At 37.4% G+C, this 20,373-nt stretch overlaps 2 protein-coding genes across 6 annotated transcripts; one reads left to right on the forward strand and one right to left on the reverse strand.

The window, feature by feature from the left end:
• Nucleotides 1-490: 490 nt before the first annotated feature.
• Nucleotides 491-20,349, forward strand: LOC112460876 (nucleoprotein TPR-like). 5 transcript variants are annotated; one of them, XM_025025792.1, is made up of 13 exons: nucleotides 491-900; nucleotides 1,186-1,348; nucleotides 1,526-1,747; nucleotides 1,932-2,491; nucleotides 2,636-3,027; nucleotides 3,132-4,895; nucleotides 4,968-7,409; nucleotides 7,536-7,937; nucleotides 8,039-8,401; nucleotides 8,496-8,670; nucleotides 8,767-9,090; nucleotides 9,368-9,511; nucleotides 19,711-20,349. In XM_025025792.1, exons 1-12 carry the CDS (start codon nucleotides 729-731, stop codon nucleotides 9,481-9,483), a joined length of 7,095 nt encoding a protein of 2,364 aa, XP_024881560.1. In that variant the 5' UTR covers nucleotides 491-728; the 3' UTR covers nucleotides 9,484-9,511; nucleotides 19,711-20,349. The 5 variants fall into 5 exon arrangements, with proteins under 5 accessions (XP_024881560.1, XP_024881562.1, XP_024881561.1 ...); XM_025025794.1 differs by lacking the exon at nucleotides 19,711-20,349 and adding an exon at nucleotides 12,409-12,495; XM_025025793.1 differs by lacking the exon at nucleotides 19,711-20,349 and adding an exon at nucleotides 9,709-9,865.
• On the reverse strand, nucleotides 12,481-13,923 carry LOC112460879. The gene has a single exon (XM_025025801.1). The coding sequence runs from the start codon at nucleotides 12,981-12,983 to the stop codon at nucleotides 12,495-12,497; it is 489 nt and encodes a 162-aa protein (XP_024881569.1). The 5' UTR covers nucleotides 12,984-13,923; the 3' UTR covers nucleotides 12,481-12,494.
• Nucleotides 20,350-20,373: the final 24 nt, after the last annotated feature.

Here is a 20,373-nt window from a genome sequence, read left to right on the forward strand (position 1 = left end):
AATTTTTTAGAGTTTAGGGCTTAAAACCATAGAGATATAAGAATAGAGTGCGCGAGTCATATGCTAGCACGTAAGAGGCTGCGATATAGGAATAGAAAAAGAACGCTGCATATAGGCCCTTTCTGTCTTTGTCTACGCGTGCATGCGAAACAAAGACAGAAGGGGCCCATGCGCAGCTTTCTCTTTTTATTCTGCGCAGCTTTCTCTTTCTATTCCTATATCGCTTTTTCAGCTCGCTCGCGCACTCTATTCTTATATATCTCTATGCTTAAAACACCTATTGTAGACGGGTACTAAGGAAATCAACGGTATGGAATTCGCTACCGCTTATGGCCGCGGAGGCGGAATCAGCGGACCAATCACGGGATCGTTCTAATAGAACCCTTCGCAATCGGATAATCTGGTCACCCTGGATTTAACCAGACTGATGGCTATTCTGACTAGCTTTGATTCTTGCTCCAGGCGGTAGGGGCAGAAGGGTCTGCACAAGTGCACATTCTGCACTGATTTGCGCTACGTGACGCTGACGACGAACGCAGACAAACGAGACGAAGCGGTCAGGAGCGGTAAAACGTTCGCGTGTCCGTTGCAGAAACGTGATAACGTTTATTAACTGAGACGCAAATGTGGTGCCTGTTCAGAGAACGTCAACACCTCAACCTTGGAATCTGAAAACGTCGGTTGTAAAGCTCGACTGATCCACGCGTCGAAGAACGTATCCGATCGACATGGAAGCGGTCGAGGAGAGCGAGCCCAACGTTCTTCGCGAGATCGCGAGTGAGGAGGAGCTGGCACAAATCCCGAGAGAATTAACGAGGAAGATCAATGCGCATTTTAATGCAAAGTTCGAGGAGTTCATAACCGCCAAGGCGGTTTTCGAGACCAGCCGAAAATGTTTGGGTAAGCTTGGACGCGCCGTTTGAGAATTATTAACAGCTTCGAATATTTGAGGGACGCACGTTTTATTTACATACTTCTGAAACGCCGGCGCGCTTTTTATTTACCCTTCTCGAATTTAGGTCTCTTCTAACAATACTTTCGTTATTTACTCGAGACTCAATGTAAACTTCTTTAGTCTCAAACATCGAAAGCCATACGTCATGGCCAAAATTTATCTGAAAATAAAGACGTTTGCATAAATAAATGGAAGGCCGAGAACTTTATATCGCGAATGTTGATTTGCAGAGCAAAATTTAGAGACGGCGCAGAAGGAACTTGCAGAGCAAAAGTTGGATCTTGACGAGTGTAGGGGGAAGTTGGAGCTAGCGGAAAAGAGCAATACAGAAGTATGTAGCAATCTTGAGGAAGTGAAAATTGAAGTGCACAGATTACAGGAATCTGTCAAACGGTAATGTCATGTTCTTACATGTTCTAATATCGATATATACAAACAATTTTTTATAATATTTTGATAACTAATAATATACGTACTGTATAAAATAGCAAGAGACTAATGTTTATTCTTAATGAAGTGTTATCAATATTTAATATTTTGCACGTGGATTTGATTTAATGTGGATTACAGGTTGGAGAAGGAAAATGGTGAATTACGTAGACAGAGAGACACAGTTACGGATGAAGCTAATGGATTACAACTGCAAGTTGAAAGGCGGGATACCGAAATCGAAAGAATGCGTACCGAATTGTCTTCTTTGAGCTCTCAGCTTCAAACTGCCATTGCGACCAAGTGCCAAACTCTAGCTGACACAGAGGAAATTCGCAGTCGAGAAATGACCTTGGACTTCAAGTGAGTTAAGAAGAGAGAAAACACGTTTTTCTTAAATACACGCATAAACGTATATACATATATGTACATCATTTACGTGTTATTTAGAATTATTAAATTTCTGTTACGTTTGTATGATTTATAACATGACAAATTTAATTAATCTTACTAATATATGTTCTTAATTTGAATCACATGTACGTAGGGAGAAACGACTGGAGCAAGAACGAGTGCTCCTTTCGCAGCAGATGGCAAACCTCGAGGAAGAACTATCCAAGAGGACCTCTGAACTTCAGACAGCGAGATCCGAAGCTTCCTCTAGGGCTCTCTTAATCGATACAAAACTATCTCAGCGCGAAGAAGAGTTGCGAATAGCCAATGAAGCCAATTCTCAATTGCGAGAATCAGTTTCCTCGCTTCAAAAGCAATGCGATGAACTGGTTCAGAAAGTGGAGCAGCAGCGAGCCCATGAAATCGCTATAAACGATTCCTACCAAAAAGAAATCAATGCGCAGAAAAATCTAGCCAGCTTATACGAGTCGATGAAGGATGATGCCAATGCAAAGGCCGAGGCAATCTCTAATGCAGCAAGCGAGCTACAGAAGTTAGTGGATAGCACTGCGGAAGAATATGGAAGCTTGGAGACAAAGTACCATCAATTATTGGTCCAGCACAAGCAGGATGTTGATGACAAGGAGCAGATTATTCAAGAATTGACAAAAGAGTTAGAACATGCTAATGAATTACTGAAGAACATCAAGCAAGGTGAGTGACAACTTAATTCTTTGTTTCGTTTAATGCATTATGCTGATAACATACATTTGATTCTTAGACTGCACGTATTGTTATATTTTTGAATTATTTTTCTTATAATTAAATGTATATTTATTATATTTACAAATTTTGTAGAGAAATTGAACCAAGCTGTAGAACAATTAGCACCTACAGCAGCTATAACCAGTCGAGTGCTACGCAGAGGCTTAAGTCTCACACAGATTTATACTCAATTGGTTGAAGTCTCCAATGAATTAACCTCGGAGCGAGAAGAAAATGAACGCATGAAATCTCAGATGGATGTGATCCTTCGTGAGTTGGAGCAGAAGGCACCGTTATTGCAACAACAACGTCAGGATTATGAAATGGCTATGGCGAATATCGCAACGCTGACAAACAGGCTGGACGAACTACTCGCGGAGAATCAGCGTCTTCATGAAACTGCTGACGAGGCTAACCGTCTTGCCAAGCATCACACTACAGAAAACCAAAGGCTGAAAACTGAATTGGCCGACTTGGCTAGACAAGTGAGTTATATTTTTTACACATTATAACAAACTAGAGTTTAAGAATGATAAATTTAGGTGATCCGTTATGATATATGATTACTAATTTTTTTTTATTGTTACAGGTATGTTATTTGCTTAAAGAAGTTCAAGAAAGCCGCACTGGCACTCGCATGGAAACTAGAGATCTATCTTCCTCTGCAGACACAGATGACATCTTGTCGTCGCAGATCATTAGCAAGAAATTGGTGACGTTTAAGGATATTGAGGAACTGCAGGAGAACAATCAGAAACTTTTAGCAGTTGTCCGCGCGTTGTCATCCAGACAAGAGGAAATCGAGCGGGCCACCGACGAAATAAATTCGGGCGAGATGAAAGAGAAGTTGGACCGTTATATGGAACAGTTAACGGAGATGCAGGCTGCGCAAGATAGGCAGTCGAAGATGTTGGACGGTCTCTTGAAGCAGAGAGATATGTACAAAAACATGTATCAACAGATGAAGAATTCAAGTGAAAAAAAGAAGGAGGAAGTGGAAAAAGATATCGAAGAGGACAACGTCAAATCAGAAGAGGAATCGAAGACAACGAAAAGTGTTGAAGAAAAAGAGAAATTGTTAAGAAAATTGAAAGAGGCTGAGGATAAATTGAAACATGTTTCGGATGAGTATGAGATATATCGAAAAGAACGAACCGCCCATGAAAAGATGTTAGGTGAGGAAGTTGAAAGACTTAGAAAAGAGGCAGAAGCAAATTCGGCGAGGTGTTGCAGACTGAGAGCACAACTGGACTCGGCGAACGAGAGATTTACACTTTTGCAGGGCAATGTCGCTTCTTATAAGTCCCAGATCAAAGCGCTTGAGGAGAAATGCACCAATTATAACGTCACCATCAGCAAACATGAGCAGAGTATTATGATGCTAAAAGATGAGACGCTCTCCGCTCAAACTCGTTTATCCCGGGCGGAAGTTCAATTGGAAAACATTCGCCAGGAACGTCAACTTCTGCGGGATTCTGAGGGACGTCTTCTGAAGGAACGGGAAGTTTACCAAAGAGAAAGACAGACTCAAGCACTGCTTAAGGCTGATATGGAGTCAATTAAGGCCAGTTTGGAGCGAGTCACGGCTGAAGGACAGCTTAGAGCCGAACACAGACTCGACGACGCCAACAGAGAATGCGCTGCTCTTCGACGTCGTCTTCAGGAAGAACAGGATCGCTTCAGGGAATTGGCAGCTCATTTAGAGAGACAGTTGACGATCGCTCAAGAGAGATTAAAAGAAGAACGTGAAATGAGTGAGAGATTAAAGGCGGAGCTGGATCAAGCAAGAGAAACTGAGGCTCAAAGTAGCCAGAAAATTGATCAATTAAGCAATAAATTGAGACAAGTAGCCGCTCATTCCATTGCTAAGCCCTTGACAGGAGATGAAGGTCTTGTAAAGAGAGTGAAGGAGTTGGAGACGCAGCTGAATGCCTCTCAGGTTGAAGCGAAGTCGCTCTCCGAACAATTGAAGGCAGCTAGACAGCAAAGTCAACAATATTGTGATATTGCTGAGAGTGCTGAAACGCAATTGAGAGAATTGACAGCCGAATATAACAAATGCAAAGAAGAATTGGAGAATGCTCTGAAAGAGTCACGTGTAGAGATCATTTCGTTGCAGAAAAGAGTAAAGGAGCTGGCTGATGATCTGGTAAAGATGTCAAATGGCAGGCAAGAAACCGACTCAGAATTAAGAGATAGACTAGCTGAGGCTGAAAGAAAGGTCGAAGAGCTGGACGAGTTGAAGGGTGAGTTAGAATTGCTAAAGAGCGATCTGAAAACTGTCTCTATTGCGGCTAAAGAAGCGGAGGAAAAATATACTAGAGAAATGATGCAGCATTCGTCTGATTTGCAGGTAAGTCAAGCAATAAAGAAATACGTTTATATAAGAATTATTAACTATTTCGTTACATATTTGTTTTTGCAGATTTTGGCAAAATTAAAAGAGGAAGCTCAGCAAGTTCAACAACGACTTGATATTCTGACTCAAGAGCGGAATTCGGCAGTGGAAGCTCTGGAACTTGAGAAATCAGCCTCAAAGCAAAGAGAGCAGAGGCTCGTGAATGAGGTCGAAGAAACCCAGAAGAGAATTAAAGACCTCGATACGCAGAATGCACTTTTGCATAATCAGATTCAGGAGTTGGGTGACCGAGTATCCATTATGCAGAGTCAGCAGACCAAGATAAGCGGGAGGGACAGTCCTGATACTAGTATGGAAGCTCTGAACAAGAGTTTCAGTTCGTTGGAGGAAGACTCGAATTCCGTTGAACAATTGTTAAGAGTTATGAAGTATTTGAGAAGAGAGAAAGATCTGGCCTTAGCCAAATCCGATGTTCTTAGAGCCGAAAATCTTAGGTTGAAATCACAGACCGAGGTGGTGGAGAAGCGATTGAAGGAAACCGAAGCTGTGCTGAATTCTGAACGAGAAAAGTCTGAAATTGATGTGATGGCCACATCCAAGCATGCGGAATTATTGCGCAAAGTGGAGACCTTAAACGCCATCACGGATTCTAACCGAATCCTTAGGGAAGAAAGAGATAATCTTAGTGCGAAAGTTAACGAACTCACGGCCAAAGTAAACGCTTTATCGGAGGAAGTTGTACCTCTTCGAGATATATCTAGAGATTTGACAGCCAAAACAGAAGCTTTGACAGAGGAAAACACCAGCTTGAAAGGCGAAGCAACTAGATGGAGACAAAGAGCGAATACATTATTGGAAAGATCGAATAAGACCAGCCCTGAGGACTGGCGACGACTTCAAACAGAAAGAGAGAACCTGAGCAAACTGTTAACGTCAGAGAGGGAAACTCATGCAAAGAGAACTGAAGAATTTAATCAAGTGAAAACAGAGAAGGCGAAACTCGAGGAGCAACTGACGCAGTTACAAAGACAGATGCAAATCCAAAATGAACAAATGTCGCGAGCATCGGACGAAGTCCGCAAATTAGGTCAGGAGCTCAACGAGGCACTAGCCGATTCCTCTTCGAAGGCAAAGGACTTGGTTTCTCTCAGAAAGGAATTAGGCGATAAAGACGTCGTTCTTAATGACATCAGAAACAAGGAAATTCAGATCCGCAAAATAGCCAAGAAGTATAAAACGCAATTTGAGGAACTCGCTCGAACCGTCGAGGAAGAGAAGAACCGTAATGAAGAAACCAGAAACGAGGATGCTCCCAGCGTGATAACGGAAGAGCGTGAGGACCAACTACGGGAGGAAGGTCGCCAGGAACTTCGTCAAGTGAACATTGAGCTCACGACGAAGATAGATGAAGTAACTCGTCAAATGGCAGCGGCTCAAAGCGAGGCCGATAATCTAAGAATGGAAATCGAGGTCATGAATCGCACCAGTATAGAGAAGGAAGATAGGGCAAAACAGGTCCTTAAGGGCGCCAGAACGAAAATCATGCAGTTAACTGAAGCAAAGAAAATCTGCGAAAAAGAGTTAATGGATCTAAAATATAGAATGGACTCTGTAGGAGGCAGTACCGGAGTTCAAGGAGATTCTGATACGGACCACGACGCACGATTGGTGGCATTAAAATCACAGATGGAAGGTCGTATCTCTAGGTTGGAGCACGAGAAGACGGAGATACAGGCGGAGAAGGAATCGCTTTTGCAGCGAGTTGCTCAACTCCAGAGACAGCTGTCAGGAGTGAGTGGGGTAAGCGCGACCACGGAACCACCGACAGCGAATATTAAGCCAATGTCAGCTAGAGCAGAAACTCCACTGGCCAGCATTAGACCAATGAGCGTGGTGGTGCAGTCGCGAACAGCTGCCGTCTTACCGACTACAGCTGGTGCGCCGGTCATGGTTGCGCCACATCAGATGCAGCAACAACAGGTAGTGCATACTACGGAGACGAGCTCGCCGACTAGCAGCCTAACTGACTTCCAGCCGGCAAGTACTAGTACTTCTTCGCAGAGTGCACAAACTAGCAGTCTTCGTCAACTGGTGGTACAACCCCAATTGAGCGAATCGGCGGAATCGACACAGAGAGAAGACCCAGAAGGTGCGGAGACACTTAACTTGCAGCCGCAACAGCAACAATGTCAGCAGCAGCAGCAACAGCAGCAACAAACAGTAGCGCTTGTGAGTCCTAGAGTGGAGCAACAGCAGCAGCAACAGCAGATCACTGTCAGCGATCAGCAACAGACAGTGGCAAGCAGCTCTACGCAGTCAGTCAGTACTTCTCAAGCTTCCACGGGACTCAAGAGAGCACGAGGCCTAGATTCAACCGCCTCCGGCTCTGGGATAGTCGAAGGATTGGACCATGGACGTCAAGAGCAGGTGCAGAGTCCAAAAACTAAGAGGAGCAGACAGGACATTAGCGCTACTGCGAGCGCCAGCGCTTCGGAAGTGGAGTATCAGGTGAGGATAGTACGATAGGGAGATAGAAAGAAGAATAAACAATTTACAATTTACAATTGAGTATTTATCCACAATTTAGTTTCAAAAATAATATTTTGACTTTTTCTAATATTGATAACGATTCAGGTGCCCACGTCAAGTCAGAGGGATCAAGATGAAGAAGTAGAAGAAGGTTGCGTAGTAGTGGTGGACTGTGATGAGGGTGAAGGTGGAGGCAACCATCAAGCACAGGAAGAAGAGGAATTTGACAACGATACGTATGAAGAGATAGAGGAAGAAGAAGAAATGCCCTATGAAGTAGAAGTTGAGGTTGAACGAGACAATAATGAGGTAGAAATTATTATGGAGGAGGATTCCACTAGTGTTGAGATCTCTAGACAAGGTCAAGCCATTATTCCTACAAACCAGCAACAATCTGAAGCTATCAGTAGCGCTGGACCGACTGGAGAACCTGCTACGTCCTTCACAGCAAGGCCCAGAGGAATCGCACCTATGCCCAGGCAGCAACAACAGCAACATCTTCTTCTGGTTGGTATTCAAAATATTTTCCCTATTTTTTTTATTATTAAATTTTACAAAATTTACTTTACATTGTCTTACAAATTATCGATATTTTTTTCTGCTTAAAGCCACAACAAGGTTACGAAGATGGCGGCGACGACTGTATTGTACCAAGCACTCCTACTCTTTTCGTTCCCCGTCGCGACGGTTTCGGCGAAGCTGTGAGTTCTCCGCAGGTCCCACAAGGTCGATTTACTTTTGGAGACCCCTCGGCACCTACAACAGCTTCCTCGACACCGTCTCTGACAACGCCAACGACAGGCTCTACTACTAGAATCTTTGATTCAACCAATTCCGTTGTAGTTCAGGTTGTCCAAGAGAGTCTGGACGAAAACAGAATAGACTTGGGCCAACTGGAAGACAGTGGAACCGGTCGAAGCGTTCCCACGACACCTCTTCAAGTTTCTCCAGCTGCAGATCTACCTCCTTCGGTAAAGAACAATATTTTTCATTGCAGTTTCTTATGAAACATTAATCATTAATACTGTTACTCAACGATTTTTTTTGTAATTCTCATTGCAATAGACTAGTAGCAGTCAATCTGAAGATCAAGAAAACTCTGTGACGCATGTTTCCGTAACGGCCACTTCTGGAGATAATCCCGAGGATCCTAACATTCCTAGCATTCGTATCATCGGTACTGATGAACAGCAACGCGGTTCAACTGAGGCTACAGAATCCAGCGCAACTCCAAGCGAAGGTATCTCATTAAATCTAATCAAATTCATTAGAGTTTAGTCTTTAAGAAAACAAGTATGAATGACAATTCTATCGCTTCTTTTTCTTTTTTTCGAAGGAGTGAGCTCGGAAGGTGAGAAGCGAGGAGAAGAACCAGTGGCTTTGGCATCTGGCGAGGACGATGCCGTGGACACAGTAGAAGCGACGGAAGAGGCGGGAAGCGAACTCGTTGAAGACGAGGTTGAAGAGGAGAACCGCGAAGCGGAGGCATCGCCGTCTAGTAACACTCGCCAGAGGGCAATGGCAGCCAGCTTGGCGGCTGCGGGTGACCCCAACAATGCCAGAGGAGTAACAGTGAGAAGATCGCCTAGGTCGCCCTTCAGGGCGGCAAGAGGCGCGAGGCCTACACCGATCGTATGGGGAGAAAGCTCATCGGGTAGAGGTGAGTCGAGTAGTGCGATTAGGTTTTTAAATTGTTTCATATCTTTTATTACATTAATTTTTTATTTGAATATTGTAATAAATTTTTCTTTTCTTTTTCATTTGCTTCACTTACAATTAGAAGACAAATAATTCACTATTCAAATATTCAATGCATGTATATGAACGATTAGCATATTTTGCCGTTCTCTTTACTATTGATGAATTTATATCACGTGTCTAATTTGTGTCTTTCTTCACTAATGCTTTGTGTATAAATGTTATCTCTATTTTTGAAGGACAACCCGTAATGCGAGGACACGCGGCTAGAGGAGCCGTCAATGAGGGGGGACGAGGACGAGGGACGCGAGGCCGACGAATGCGCTCGAAATATCCTTATGCCCGATACTCGTAATATCGGCACAGCATTTTCTCTGTCTTATGTACGTCTTTTATTCGTCAGATATTTTATGTAGTTTTTATTGTCGATTTATGTTAAACGCAAGTAAAGGGAAAACACCAGTAAACTGATTCATTCATTTAGATAATAAATGCTTTAACATTCCTAATTATTTTTTGAACATGTGCAGACAACTTATGTATAGAAAATGTTATATCATTTTTTTTCATATTTTTTCAGCAGATCTTTCTTTAAGGAAGATTGAGACATTCGTTTCTTCTTAATGTGGGTTTGAGAATCGAAAAAGATTGCAAGTTTTGTCATTTTTTTTGTAGTATTATAAGAAAGTAAGCAAAGAAACTTTAGATTTAAGAAAATAAAGTTAGATTTCTATTTCTTTTCTGAGTTGGATTGTTCCTTTTGACCGAAGATCCCAAAGTCCGTTTTTAAAATGGACATGCGGAAAATTAAATTTTCCAGTAAATAACATATTATTGTGTAATTTTATACGCGATATATATTGGTACGCGATTCAGGAACTTCGATTCGCGATACTTTTTTTCTTTGACTTTGCGGAACAGGTGTCCGTGAACATCGTTGACATAACGGCGCCGCCGGCTTTCATTTGGGCGTCAGTCCAATTCTTTTCGCACGTCTGCGCGCTAAATCGAGAATACGTATTGTTTCGCTATTTTTGTCTTTCGTAGACAGACAGGCGAATAAATGATACAGTTAATAACGAGATTATTGCCGTAAAAATTAACACTAGCTTTTCAAGAAATTTTATTTGAAATTAAATGTGAAGTAAAAAATTTGTTTGAAGGTATTATCGGAGAAAAATTCGCTTGAGTCCGTATTTGTGGTTCAATTTTATATTTAATATTGTCCTAACACGGTTCTTACGATTCCATCCAGTCAATAAATTGACCGTATAGCATTTCGAGATCGTTTGAGATGACCACAAATATAAAATCGGATTATGAATACTGTCCTTATTTATACTGTCCGTATTTTTATACTGAGTTTATTTTAAAAATCACAGCAATATTTCTTTGTACATCCATTTCTCCAATCGGTGGAAAGAAAAATGGACTAGTCGATTTTTTCAAATAGAGAGAATTAGTATATATCGATATATATAATGATTTTAAAATAAAAAATTTAAAAAATCATGAAGTTTACAATGATTTTTCGAATTTTACATTTTAGAAAATATTTTAATATATTTTCTTTAAACTTACTTTTTTTTTAGATGAAAAATTGTTGAACCAATGTTGTTCTTTATTACGAAGATAATTGTAATAATCTGAGAAAATTCAGTAAAAACAGAAAGTAAATAAGTGAATTATTTAACCTTAATTTTACATTTAAAAAGATTAAGAATAGGTAACAAGCACGAAATAAATCTTACGGGTTAGTATAAAAATAGTCAAAGCTGCAATTTATTTTTATATAAACATTTTTGTCGTTTTGCTTTTCATAAATTAGTCGACATATAAATTAATTAATACAAAAATTAAATAATCCGAGTCATTAGTTGCTAATTAAGTACTACAAGAATACTGTCGAACCCTTTCGATGCGTCAACTTACACCGATCGCGATTTTCTCTTATTATTTATTCTACCTTGACAAATCGTCCGTTCAATAAATAAATAAATAATAGTATAAATAAACGGTTAGATTTTTTTAAATTGCGCTAAATTTAAAACTGGTATCAAAATACTGTGTTGTGGACTAAATTGTAAAAACGCTTCTTCTTATTGGCCATAATAGTCGTGATTTTCACTTCATCTCGCTCATTTAATACATAAATTGATAAAATAAAGATCATACAAATTTATTGCCTATTTACACCTATAGAAGTTGACCTGTAAAAAAATCGTTTGCGATGCAAAACAGTTTTTTTTTTCGAATTCTAAAGTACTCGCTTATAACTTTGCGGCATGTGCTTATTATATAGAGCTTTGTATCTACATACAAACGCAGTTATTTCCGCTGCGTCTGGACTTTGTTTAACTAATGTAAACTTCTGCGTTCAACGCATAAACAGTATCGCACTTAGCAAAATATATAGTGAAGTTATATTTAACGTGGCTGTTAGTTACGTGATGTTATTAGTTTCGTATAAAGATCACGTTGAAAATTAAACGTGAAATCCGAACGTAAGTAAGGAATAGTTGATGTTTTACATATATCACACTTCGAAACTTCGCTATTATCGCTACAAATTGATATGATCTTATCACAATGTCAGTTAAAAGTATGCCTAAGTGTCTAAAAATATTCACGATCACATTTTGTGAGGCAAGTGAAAATATAATAATAACTAAACGCGGAATTGGATCCTTAAATCTTTGAATCCATTAATTTACCCACTGGAAGGTTTGCTTCCACTTTTTATCAGTCATCCAAATAATGATTTTTGTATTCTTCATGACAATAATTCTCCATAATCACGATCACAATCACTTAACGAAGTTAGTCTTTCTTCGTCAGCTTTTCACCAGTTTTTAATTTATTAATTAGGTTTATTAATTAAAATAATTTGCATAGTAATATAATCAAATATTAAAGTCTGTATGATGTCTGCTAACTAATTTCACTTTATCGCTTCTTGTCTTTCGCTGTCGTAGTCACATAGCCGTAAACAGGATAGATAGTGCGAAACTGAAGTTCTAAAGAGGCTTCGTCCTAATCCAATCTGGCCGAGTCTCAACTACAATCAACCAACATTTATCAGCACTTTATATCAATTTTTCTTCTAACGTTGCACCATATAGTATAAAAAATTCTTGGTGGGCAAGTCAGCGCTAGTCCTGACGCACAACTTTAACGGATCTTAAAAAAAATTAAAGTACAAATAAAAATGTTAAAAAATTAGTTCCAGTCTTGATTAACCGACTTTAATTGACACTCCGCATTATTCTTCTTCCAGCAGAGCGTTGTCTATCGAGATGCAAATCCAGTCGGTTGCTGACCGATCCACTTGCAGTCTTCTGTTTTGATGCTCGAGAACCTCGAGGATCAAAGGATCTGTATATTAGGTGGCTGAGTGTCCTCTATAAGTCTCTCACCAGCGCTACTGATCTCGCAGCTGCATCTGCCGTGCTGCTCGATTCTAATCCACACTTTCTTCGTGCTGTTTGTCAGCAGACTCCAGACCTCGACCTCCATATCCTCGTGATAGATCGACGACCGCACCGGCGCGCAACTGAGATCGGGACTGACGCAACAGCCCGTGTGACTGTCGCATTTCTTCACCACGATGTACACCGGCCGATTCACGCTCTCACTCGGCTGCATGTTGTGCACCAGGTCTCTCAGATTGTAGGCCCTCGATTGGGGTTCTCTGCAGAGGAACTTCTTAGTGGCCTCCATCGCGCGCGGCAGATGAATCCTCCCTGAGGCCCGATGATGATGACCGTCGTGATGAGCCGTAACCATTGTCTGATCCACTGCCGTTAGGATTAGAATTAAGAGCCTTAAAAGCGACTCCCTCGGTCTGCCTTTCATCGTCGCGCACGGTTCTAGCCGGTCTTCCCCAAAAGCGAAATCACGCGGACTCGAAGCCCAAGCTCAAATGGATTTCCGACTCGGAAGCTCAACCGCACTCGATCACTGGATCGATCAGTGATTTCTGGCCGCAACAAATGTACTCGTTACTGATCACTGAACTTGCCAAGTCTCGATTCCATTGAATCTTTCGATCAAGAATTAAATTACACAGGATCACTAGCTCAGTGAAACTGAAGATATTAATAACACAGAAAGGGTAAAAAATTCTTCCTGCTGTGCTTTCTTTTCGACGTGGATCTTTTTAAGGATAAAATCGCCACGCTGTCGAAAAGATGAAAAATCCTCTTTCTTCTTGAAATTTTTTTTCGCTTTATTAATCACTATCTTCTTAGATTTTCTTCGCTTTATGAATTTTTCTTCGTGTCGTCTTTTTTTTTAAAGAAAAAGGATATGTGCCATGGCACGATAAACTTGACGGATTCCCTTTAAGGTAAAGTGCCTTTTTCTCTTTTTTTTCTATTTCCGAAACTTCTTTTTTTTAGAAGCAAGGAAACCACGTGGCGAACTTCTGGTTTTTGAATATAAAGGTAGCTCAGTGAACGGGAAAGAAGAGCAAGTATACAGACACCAAGTATCGGTCGACTGAGATTTTCCCACTGACACACGAGTATTTATATATCGAAGAGCTTGCACGCATGCCTCATGCGAGAACACGCGTAAAGTCCGGATCGCGCGTGCCTTCCGCGATGATTCCGCTTTATTGTGCAACCATTTGTGCCGGTATGTTGTTTAACCCTTTGCGCAGTTTGAATGCTAATTGTCACAGCCGGTAATGAGATTGTCAGGTATTAATATTGTTATAATGCAATAATATAAGAGAATAAAATAACACGATGGCAAATATTTTGGTATCTATAATTGATATTTTTAGTATCAATATTTTCTATAAAATTTGTTATGAAACCATTGAATGGTTTTTAATGATAAATTACTTAATCAATTTAAATCAATATTTTATTTCTTGAGGAAAATTAAAAATGGCCATTTATTACAACTTTCCAATTTTTTTGCAATACATTTTTATTATTATATTTTAAAAATCTTTTATAAAATAAACTTTATTTGAAATTAACTCAAAAATATAATTTTCTTAATTCTCTAAAATTTAATTTGTGGAAAGATTTTTGTTTTCAATCACTGCTTTTGTATCACTTATTATAACTCAAAAACGATTGACTCTCGACATTTTTGGAAAATCTACACTGAAAATCTGTTATGAAAAGAATTTCCAGTGAATTTGAGACATATGAATGTCTGAGATTTATTGGATGTGTGATTTTGAAAAGAAAAGAAAATATAAAAATTTGTTTCAATAATGTATTGTTTTAATAATGATAAATGATAAAGTGGTCACAATCACGATGACGATAGTGAGTTGATTCGACGATATAACATAATAATTCATAAAAAAAGAATAATTTTACATTTTCACAATGGACGAGTCAAGTAACAAGGGAAAGTTCGATTTTTTATTTATTTATTACGGGAAATTAATTGTTATGGCGAATTATTCGTGCGACGTCGATTCGTTTAAACGACTGCGGCGTTTTTATACGCGGATGGTCACGCTGAAAGTCACTTTTCGCGGCCGAGCGTTTCTAGCGACGAAGACAAGATCATCTCGCGAACGATGATTATCTCGATTATTTCGGTTGCGGATTTGCTGACTTCTACGAATCGTAAAATGCCCTTTTCTTCGTTTCACACGGAAAAAGCGTAACTATTTGTTTTCGTGGAAATTGCTATTTACGCTAGAGTTAGAATGTTAGAGTAAACACATTGCAATGCTATATAATTCCCTAGCTTTTGTTCCTTAGAATTTGTCAACAGTAAGTAACATAATTGTATTTTCCTTAACAGGAGATTGCAAATTTTACTTATCACATCGGTGAAATTAACTTAAAATTTAATATTTTTATCTCTCTCTCTCTTTTCCAATATTTATTGATTTAAACTTTTTTAATCAGATAAATACAAATTCTTAAGAAATCAGAACATGATAACGACCACATGCGTCATCTTGACAGGTGAATAACCAAATTGCAGAAATATGGATATTAATCACGTTTATTTTCTTAGTAATGATTTCTAGTACATCGGAATAGAAATGATATATTTGAATGTTAAAAGCTTTTTTTTACGCAAATCAACTATTAACGACTATCAACATGCAATTACATCTGTCTCTTGCAACACAGCTTTTGTCTACAAGATTCCGTCAAGGTCGTATCAGAGAAGTAGTTTGAAAACTGGATTAATAATTAGTAAGCAAATTACATTAATGCAAATTGCAGGCTGCATTAATAAATGAGCAATATTATACTTCTTACTTAATATGCGTTTACATAACTAAAATTACATAAGTGAGTATGTTAAATGTAAAATTATTTTACAAATTATTATATCAAGCTTAAATTACATAGGTGTTTATAAGTTGTTATGCTATTTTTGTACAATATTTCTCACATCACGTTAAAGTCAAGTTCAAGTTATTTTCTGTACGATGAGATCTCTAATCTTGGAATTTATTTTACAATTGAAGAATTCCTTCCTTTTCCTTCTTTCTTTTTCTCGGGAACTAATCTCGATAGATGATTCAGATGAAATCAATGTATTTCCAGTGAATCTAATATTTCTGATTGTCATCGTAGTTCCTCTAAGATTTCTATTGCTTGGCTAATTATATGTGTGCGGTGCGGCGCCCAAGAGTTTCTTGTTGCACAGGCGCCTCTATCAGAAATTATATGGCCACGTGCCAAACCATGTGTTCACAGCATCGTTATTTTATCAATTTATGTATGTACATACATTATTGAAGAATTTCGAACATGTACATACATAGTCCTTTCTCTCTTTGTCTCTTCCTTCTTCCCTCTCTCTCAAATTCTTTGGCAATGAACTTTACTCAATTCGTATTTGATAATAATAATAAAAATTTGTTATATTTTATTATTTTTATTGATATTATTTTTATAAATAAGTGATAAAAATTATCAAAAAATAGCAGAAATGTATCTATTTAATTTTGTATTATCAAGGTTTAATATACACATGAGTACTTTTATTTTAGTATATGTATATTATTCCTTATTTAAATATATATTTAATTTATAAGTGGATTGTATATATTATTTTTTTACATAAATATTAATGTACAATGCAGATGTACAAGTTTTGTGATTTCATCCGTGCCAGATAATTTTGCACCCGTTGTGAAAGGTTTTAAACATCATTGCCCGTGCTGTGACGCATATGGGAACTGGTGGGAACACCAAGCCGAAGATACCTTCTTTCCTTCGTCGGGAGTTCCCTTATTACTGACGTCATTCAGAACGTGAATGGTTTTCTGCATATTATCCTGCACATTTATTACATACGCGTTTGCAACAGATAAGCATTTGTCTTTCAAATCGCTTTTAAATCATGTCGCCGAACACTTACAATAAAAATACATATCGATGTTAGATGTTAAATATTATAGATAAGGAATTTGTTGAATTAGAAATTTTAGTCATTTGTAAACGTATAATAGACGGTTAAAATAAGACGTTTTAATTTTTTTAAAACATTCTTTAAATGTCTCTTTAGATACCGCGTAAATTTTTAAATTAATTTTTCAAGTTTTGAATTAGTCTACTTTATTTCTTTTATATTATATCGCTATCTCGAACATAGAGAGAACTCGAAATTTTACAGATAGGTACCTAAACTATAAAGAAAGAGGTTCTAATATTTTGAAGATTCTTTAGATATATAATTTACGGACGTATAATATCTTTCGCACTATTCTTGATCGAGTCTTAAATTGTTCTGAAGGAGGTCTACTACTTTGGATTCAATTAGAATTTTTACGAGAAATCCAAGTTTTCGTATTGTCAAGTCATTCATTATTACTCGTTATACGTAAGAATGACGTATTTGCCAACGTAATTGCTCGATATACTCATCGCAGACGGAACTTAATTCCTTTTATCCTTATGGCTTACGCAACCCATTGACTAGGCTCCTATTCCAGAAATAAAACATGATAAAGCCTAGTTTATAATTACACGAAATGATTAATGCGTTATAATGAACTCGCAATGTAAAAGCCCCCATTCAGATTTTTCTATGGTAAGTGCAAGTGACTCGTAGACTTAATTGATGGCTATCATTAATCATAACAGTTATGTATTTTACAGTTATTTTTATAGAAAAATGTTTTTTTATAAATCTGAAATATCGCGAGCTCTGTGCTCTTCTACCACCTCATGGCACACGTGCACGAGCACAAAAGAAAAACCAAAAATATTACAAAATTCAGATTGTCCGCATTTTTTTTACTTACGCTTAATTTTTGAATGACAAGAAAGTTTCATTCTACAATAGTCGTAAGAGTAAATGTAAGACGTATAAGCAGTAAGCTATATATATTGATATTGACTATAATAAGATTTTTACAATCCAAGAAAATGTAGTTGATCAATTTTTACTGCTTACGTCTTACCGCATACTCTTACGGCTTTTGTAGAACAGGCTTAAGATTTTCCGAAATATATTATTTATCTCATTAAAAAAAAATGTATCTCTTATTTTATTTTCCGATAAACGTTGTAGTGTGTTCCACCACGTATGGTAGAGTGTTTTACCACGTGGGAGAAAAACATACGGCATACACGCGTGCACGAACACTAAAGAAAAAAATTGCAAAATTTAAATTGCTTACGTTTGCTACACTTACGCTACTAAGTGACTAAAATCTTTCAAAATGTATTTTTTAATTTATTTAATGTATCTTTTATCTCATTTTTTGATACAGATTAGGACAGCGATCTAACGATAAGTCGAACAAAGGATCACACAGTGAATAAGGAGAATTACCGGAAATTTAACTCGGAACTGAATCAAAAAATTAATCAGAAAAACTAATTTCTATCCATTGTTATAGGTACTACTTACTGCGTTTATCAACAAAGCAGACTTGATCTTCTCTGTGTAAAATGAAAAAAATCGTGAAAGAGAACAAATGTTGGGACATGCGGTTTAGTGATCGAATGAATACTCCTTCTGTGCAGGTCCACATTGCATCTATATTATATACTAGACTGCCAACTTTGTAATTTCTATGCTTTAAAATAGTTATTCTTCGAGAATAAATATCTCAAGAATGTTGCTATAGTTCCAATTTATTCGAGATGTATATTTTAATACAGTACCTAAAGTATAATTTTAAAAAAGAATTTAATTTAAAAAAGAAAGAAATAAAATATATCGATTTACACTGCATATAGAGATATCATATTAAATTTATACCATGAATCACTTTCTCTATGATGACACGATCTGTGAAATATATATGATCGCCAAAGCGGTACGAATTCCGTCATGGCTTTCGATGACTCATTCTTGTCCAATCTCTCGCCTAATTTGCGTAAGGAATTTTAATCTTTCGGACTTCCTTAGTTCGAGTTATTGTGCATGATGACGAATAACTCATCTCGTTGAGATAATCGTCGTATTTGGTTAAACTTATAAGTTTCGCATATTTTACACACAAATCACATTGTGGCAGACAAACAAAACGCATGATTATAAATGCGCTTAATTTATATAAGTTTTAATAGTAGATAATATATAATTAATAATTTTTTTCTACAAACACAGCTTATTATAACATATATCTACTTGCAGATAAGTAGGAGGCAATAAATTATATTTAAGGATATTTCGCATTCTCTGCTTTTGCCTATTCATAACAGCATAAAATTTAATATTTATATTTATATTTACTGTTTATTTATTTATTGTTATATTTATACATTTGTTTTGCGTAAAAATTTCTAAAGTAAATTTATTTTTTATATATAATATATGTATAATGATAAAATCAATTAAGTATAAGCTCTGTAATTATATTTGCCAAAACCTTCTATAATTTTTCTGCTTATTTATCGATCTATTAAATGACAGCGGGGAAATCACGTACAGTTCTTATGGAAATAAGGAATGAGTCTCTATAATGCTCGGCTAGACGCGACGTAGACGCTTATGTAGGTATATTGCTGCAATAGATCATCTTAGCATAAGCCGCTATACCGATCGATAGGTAATTCCCTTTCGTGGAAATGAATGATATTTTTAGTTCCTTTTTGTGATTGTGTCGTGTATGAATAGCAATGTGTGCTTTTCTTCTTATCTCCATTAAATAAAAAATAAATAATAAAAAATTATTCTTCACACATAAAAAACAATATTAAATTTTATGTGTTTATTTCTTTACATTTTATTATAGTAAACATATTAGATTCGTGTTTTAAGAGTTCTTTGGTAAATTTTCTCTGGAATAATTAATTTAAAAGTCAATCAAATTTTAATTATGCCGCTTAAGAGATCTGGAGCATTGGAATATTTAACATAAAATGTGTTCTTGCAAAGTATATTTGCTTATATTTTTACATTCTACAACATAAAAATGAGCATATAAGATATATAATTTTAAGCGGTGTAAAATAAGTCGTGTCGTCAATTTAATTACTGAAACTTTAGTCTTATTTAATACTTTATGTTAAAAATATTGCAATGCAATTTTGCAGCTTTAATATTGTAAATTGCAATATCAATTCTTATAATCTCTATGATTTAAGATCTTTGATTAACTTTAAACTTAAAAACGTGACTTCTTCAGTTTGTTTCACGGTGCTCCTCGAACTCCTGCATCTCAAACCAGGTGGCCAGTTAAAGATCGAGGAAAGAGAACAGGAAGAAGAAAGCACTCAGAAGATGAAGGAAATGAAGCAAGAAGGAGAAAAGTCACGCGAAGCACTCTTAGTAATTACGGTTATTTCGAAGAGCTTCTCGGAACGGATAGATTGATCCCTCCTCAAATTCTCTCTCCTCTTACCGGGAATCCGGAGGAAGACCTCTGCGCTGAGAAAAATCGAAGAGCAAGTGGTAACGAGAGGGAAGAAATCGGAGAAGGGAGAACGAGGGTGAGGGAAAAGCTGGATAACAGTTACGTATATACAGAATGAAAGAATTCTGATCGCAGAACTTGGCGGTAGTGGCAGTAGATCTTCTCGGTGCAAACAGTGTGAAGCTCGAAGAGAAGATCGTAGTAAACTTTGGAAAAAAATCAATTACGTATTAAATTTATTAAATTATCTAAATGTTTCTGAAGCCAAGAAGAGATATTTCTGGAAATAAGATTTGAAGTTGGCTGAAAGAAGAGAATGACGGAAGTGTAAAGATTAATTTATTTGAGATCAAAATATTTGAAACTGGCTGAAAAAGAGGATTAAATCTCTTCTTGATTTGAAGAAAATTTGAATATTTTTACTTTCTTGGATTT

Source organism: Temnothorax curvispinosus, unplaced genomic scaffold (genome assembly GCF_003070985.1).
Source record: "Temnothorax curvispinosus isolate PA1 unplaced genomic scaffold, ASM307098v1 QBEX01010917.1, whole genome shotgun sequence".
Classification (NCBI taxonomy): domain Eukaryota; kingdom Metazoa; phylum Arthropoda; class Insecta; order Hymenoptera; family Formicidae; genus Temnothorax; species Temnothorax curvispinosus.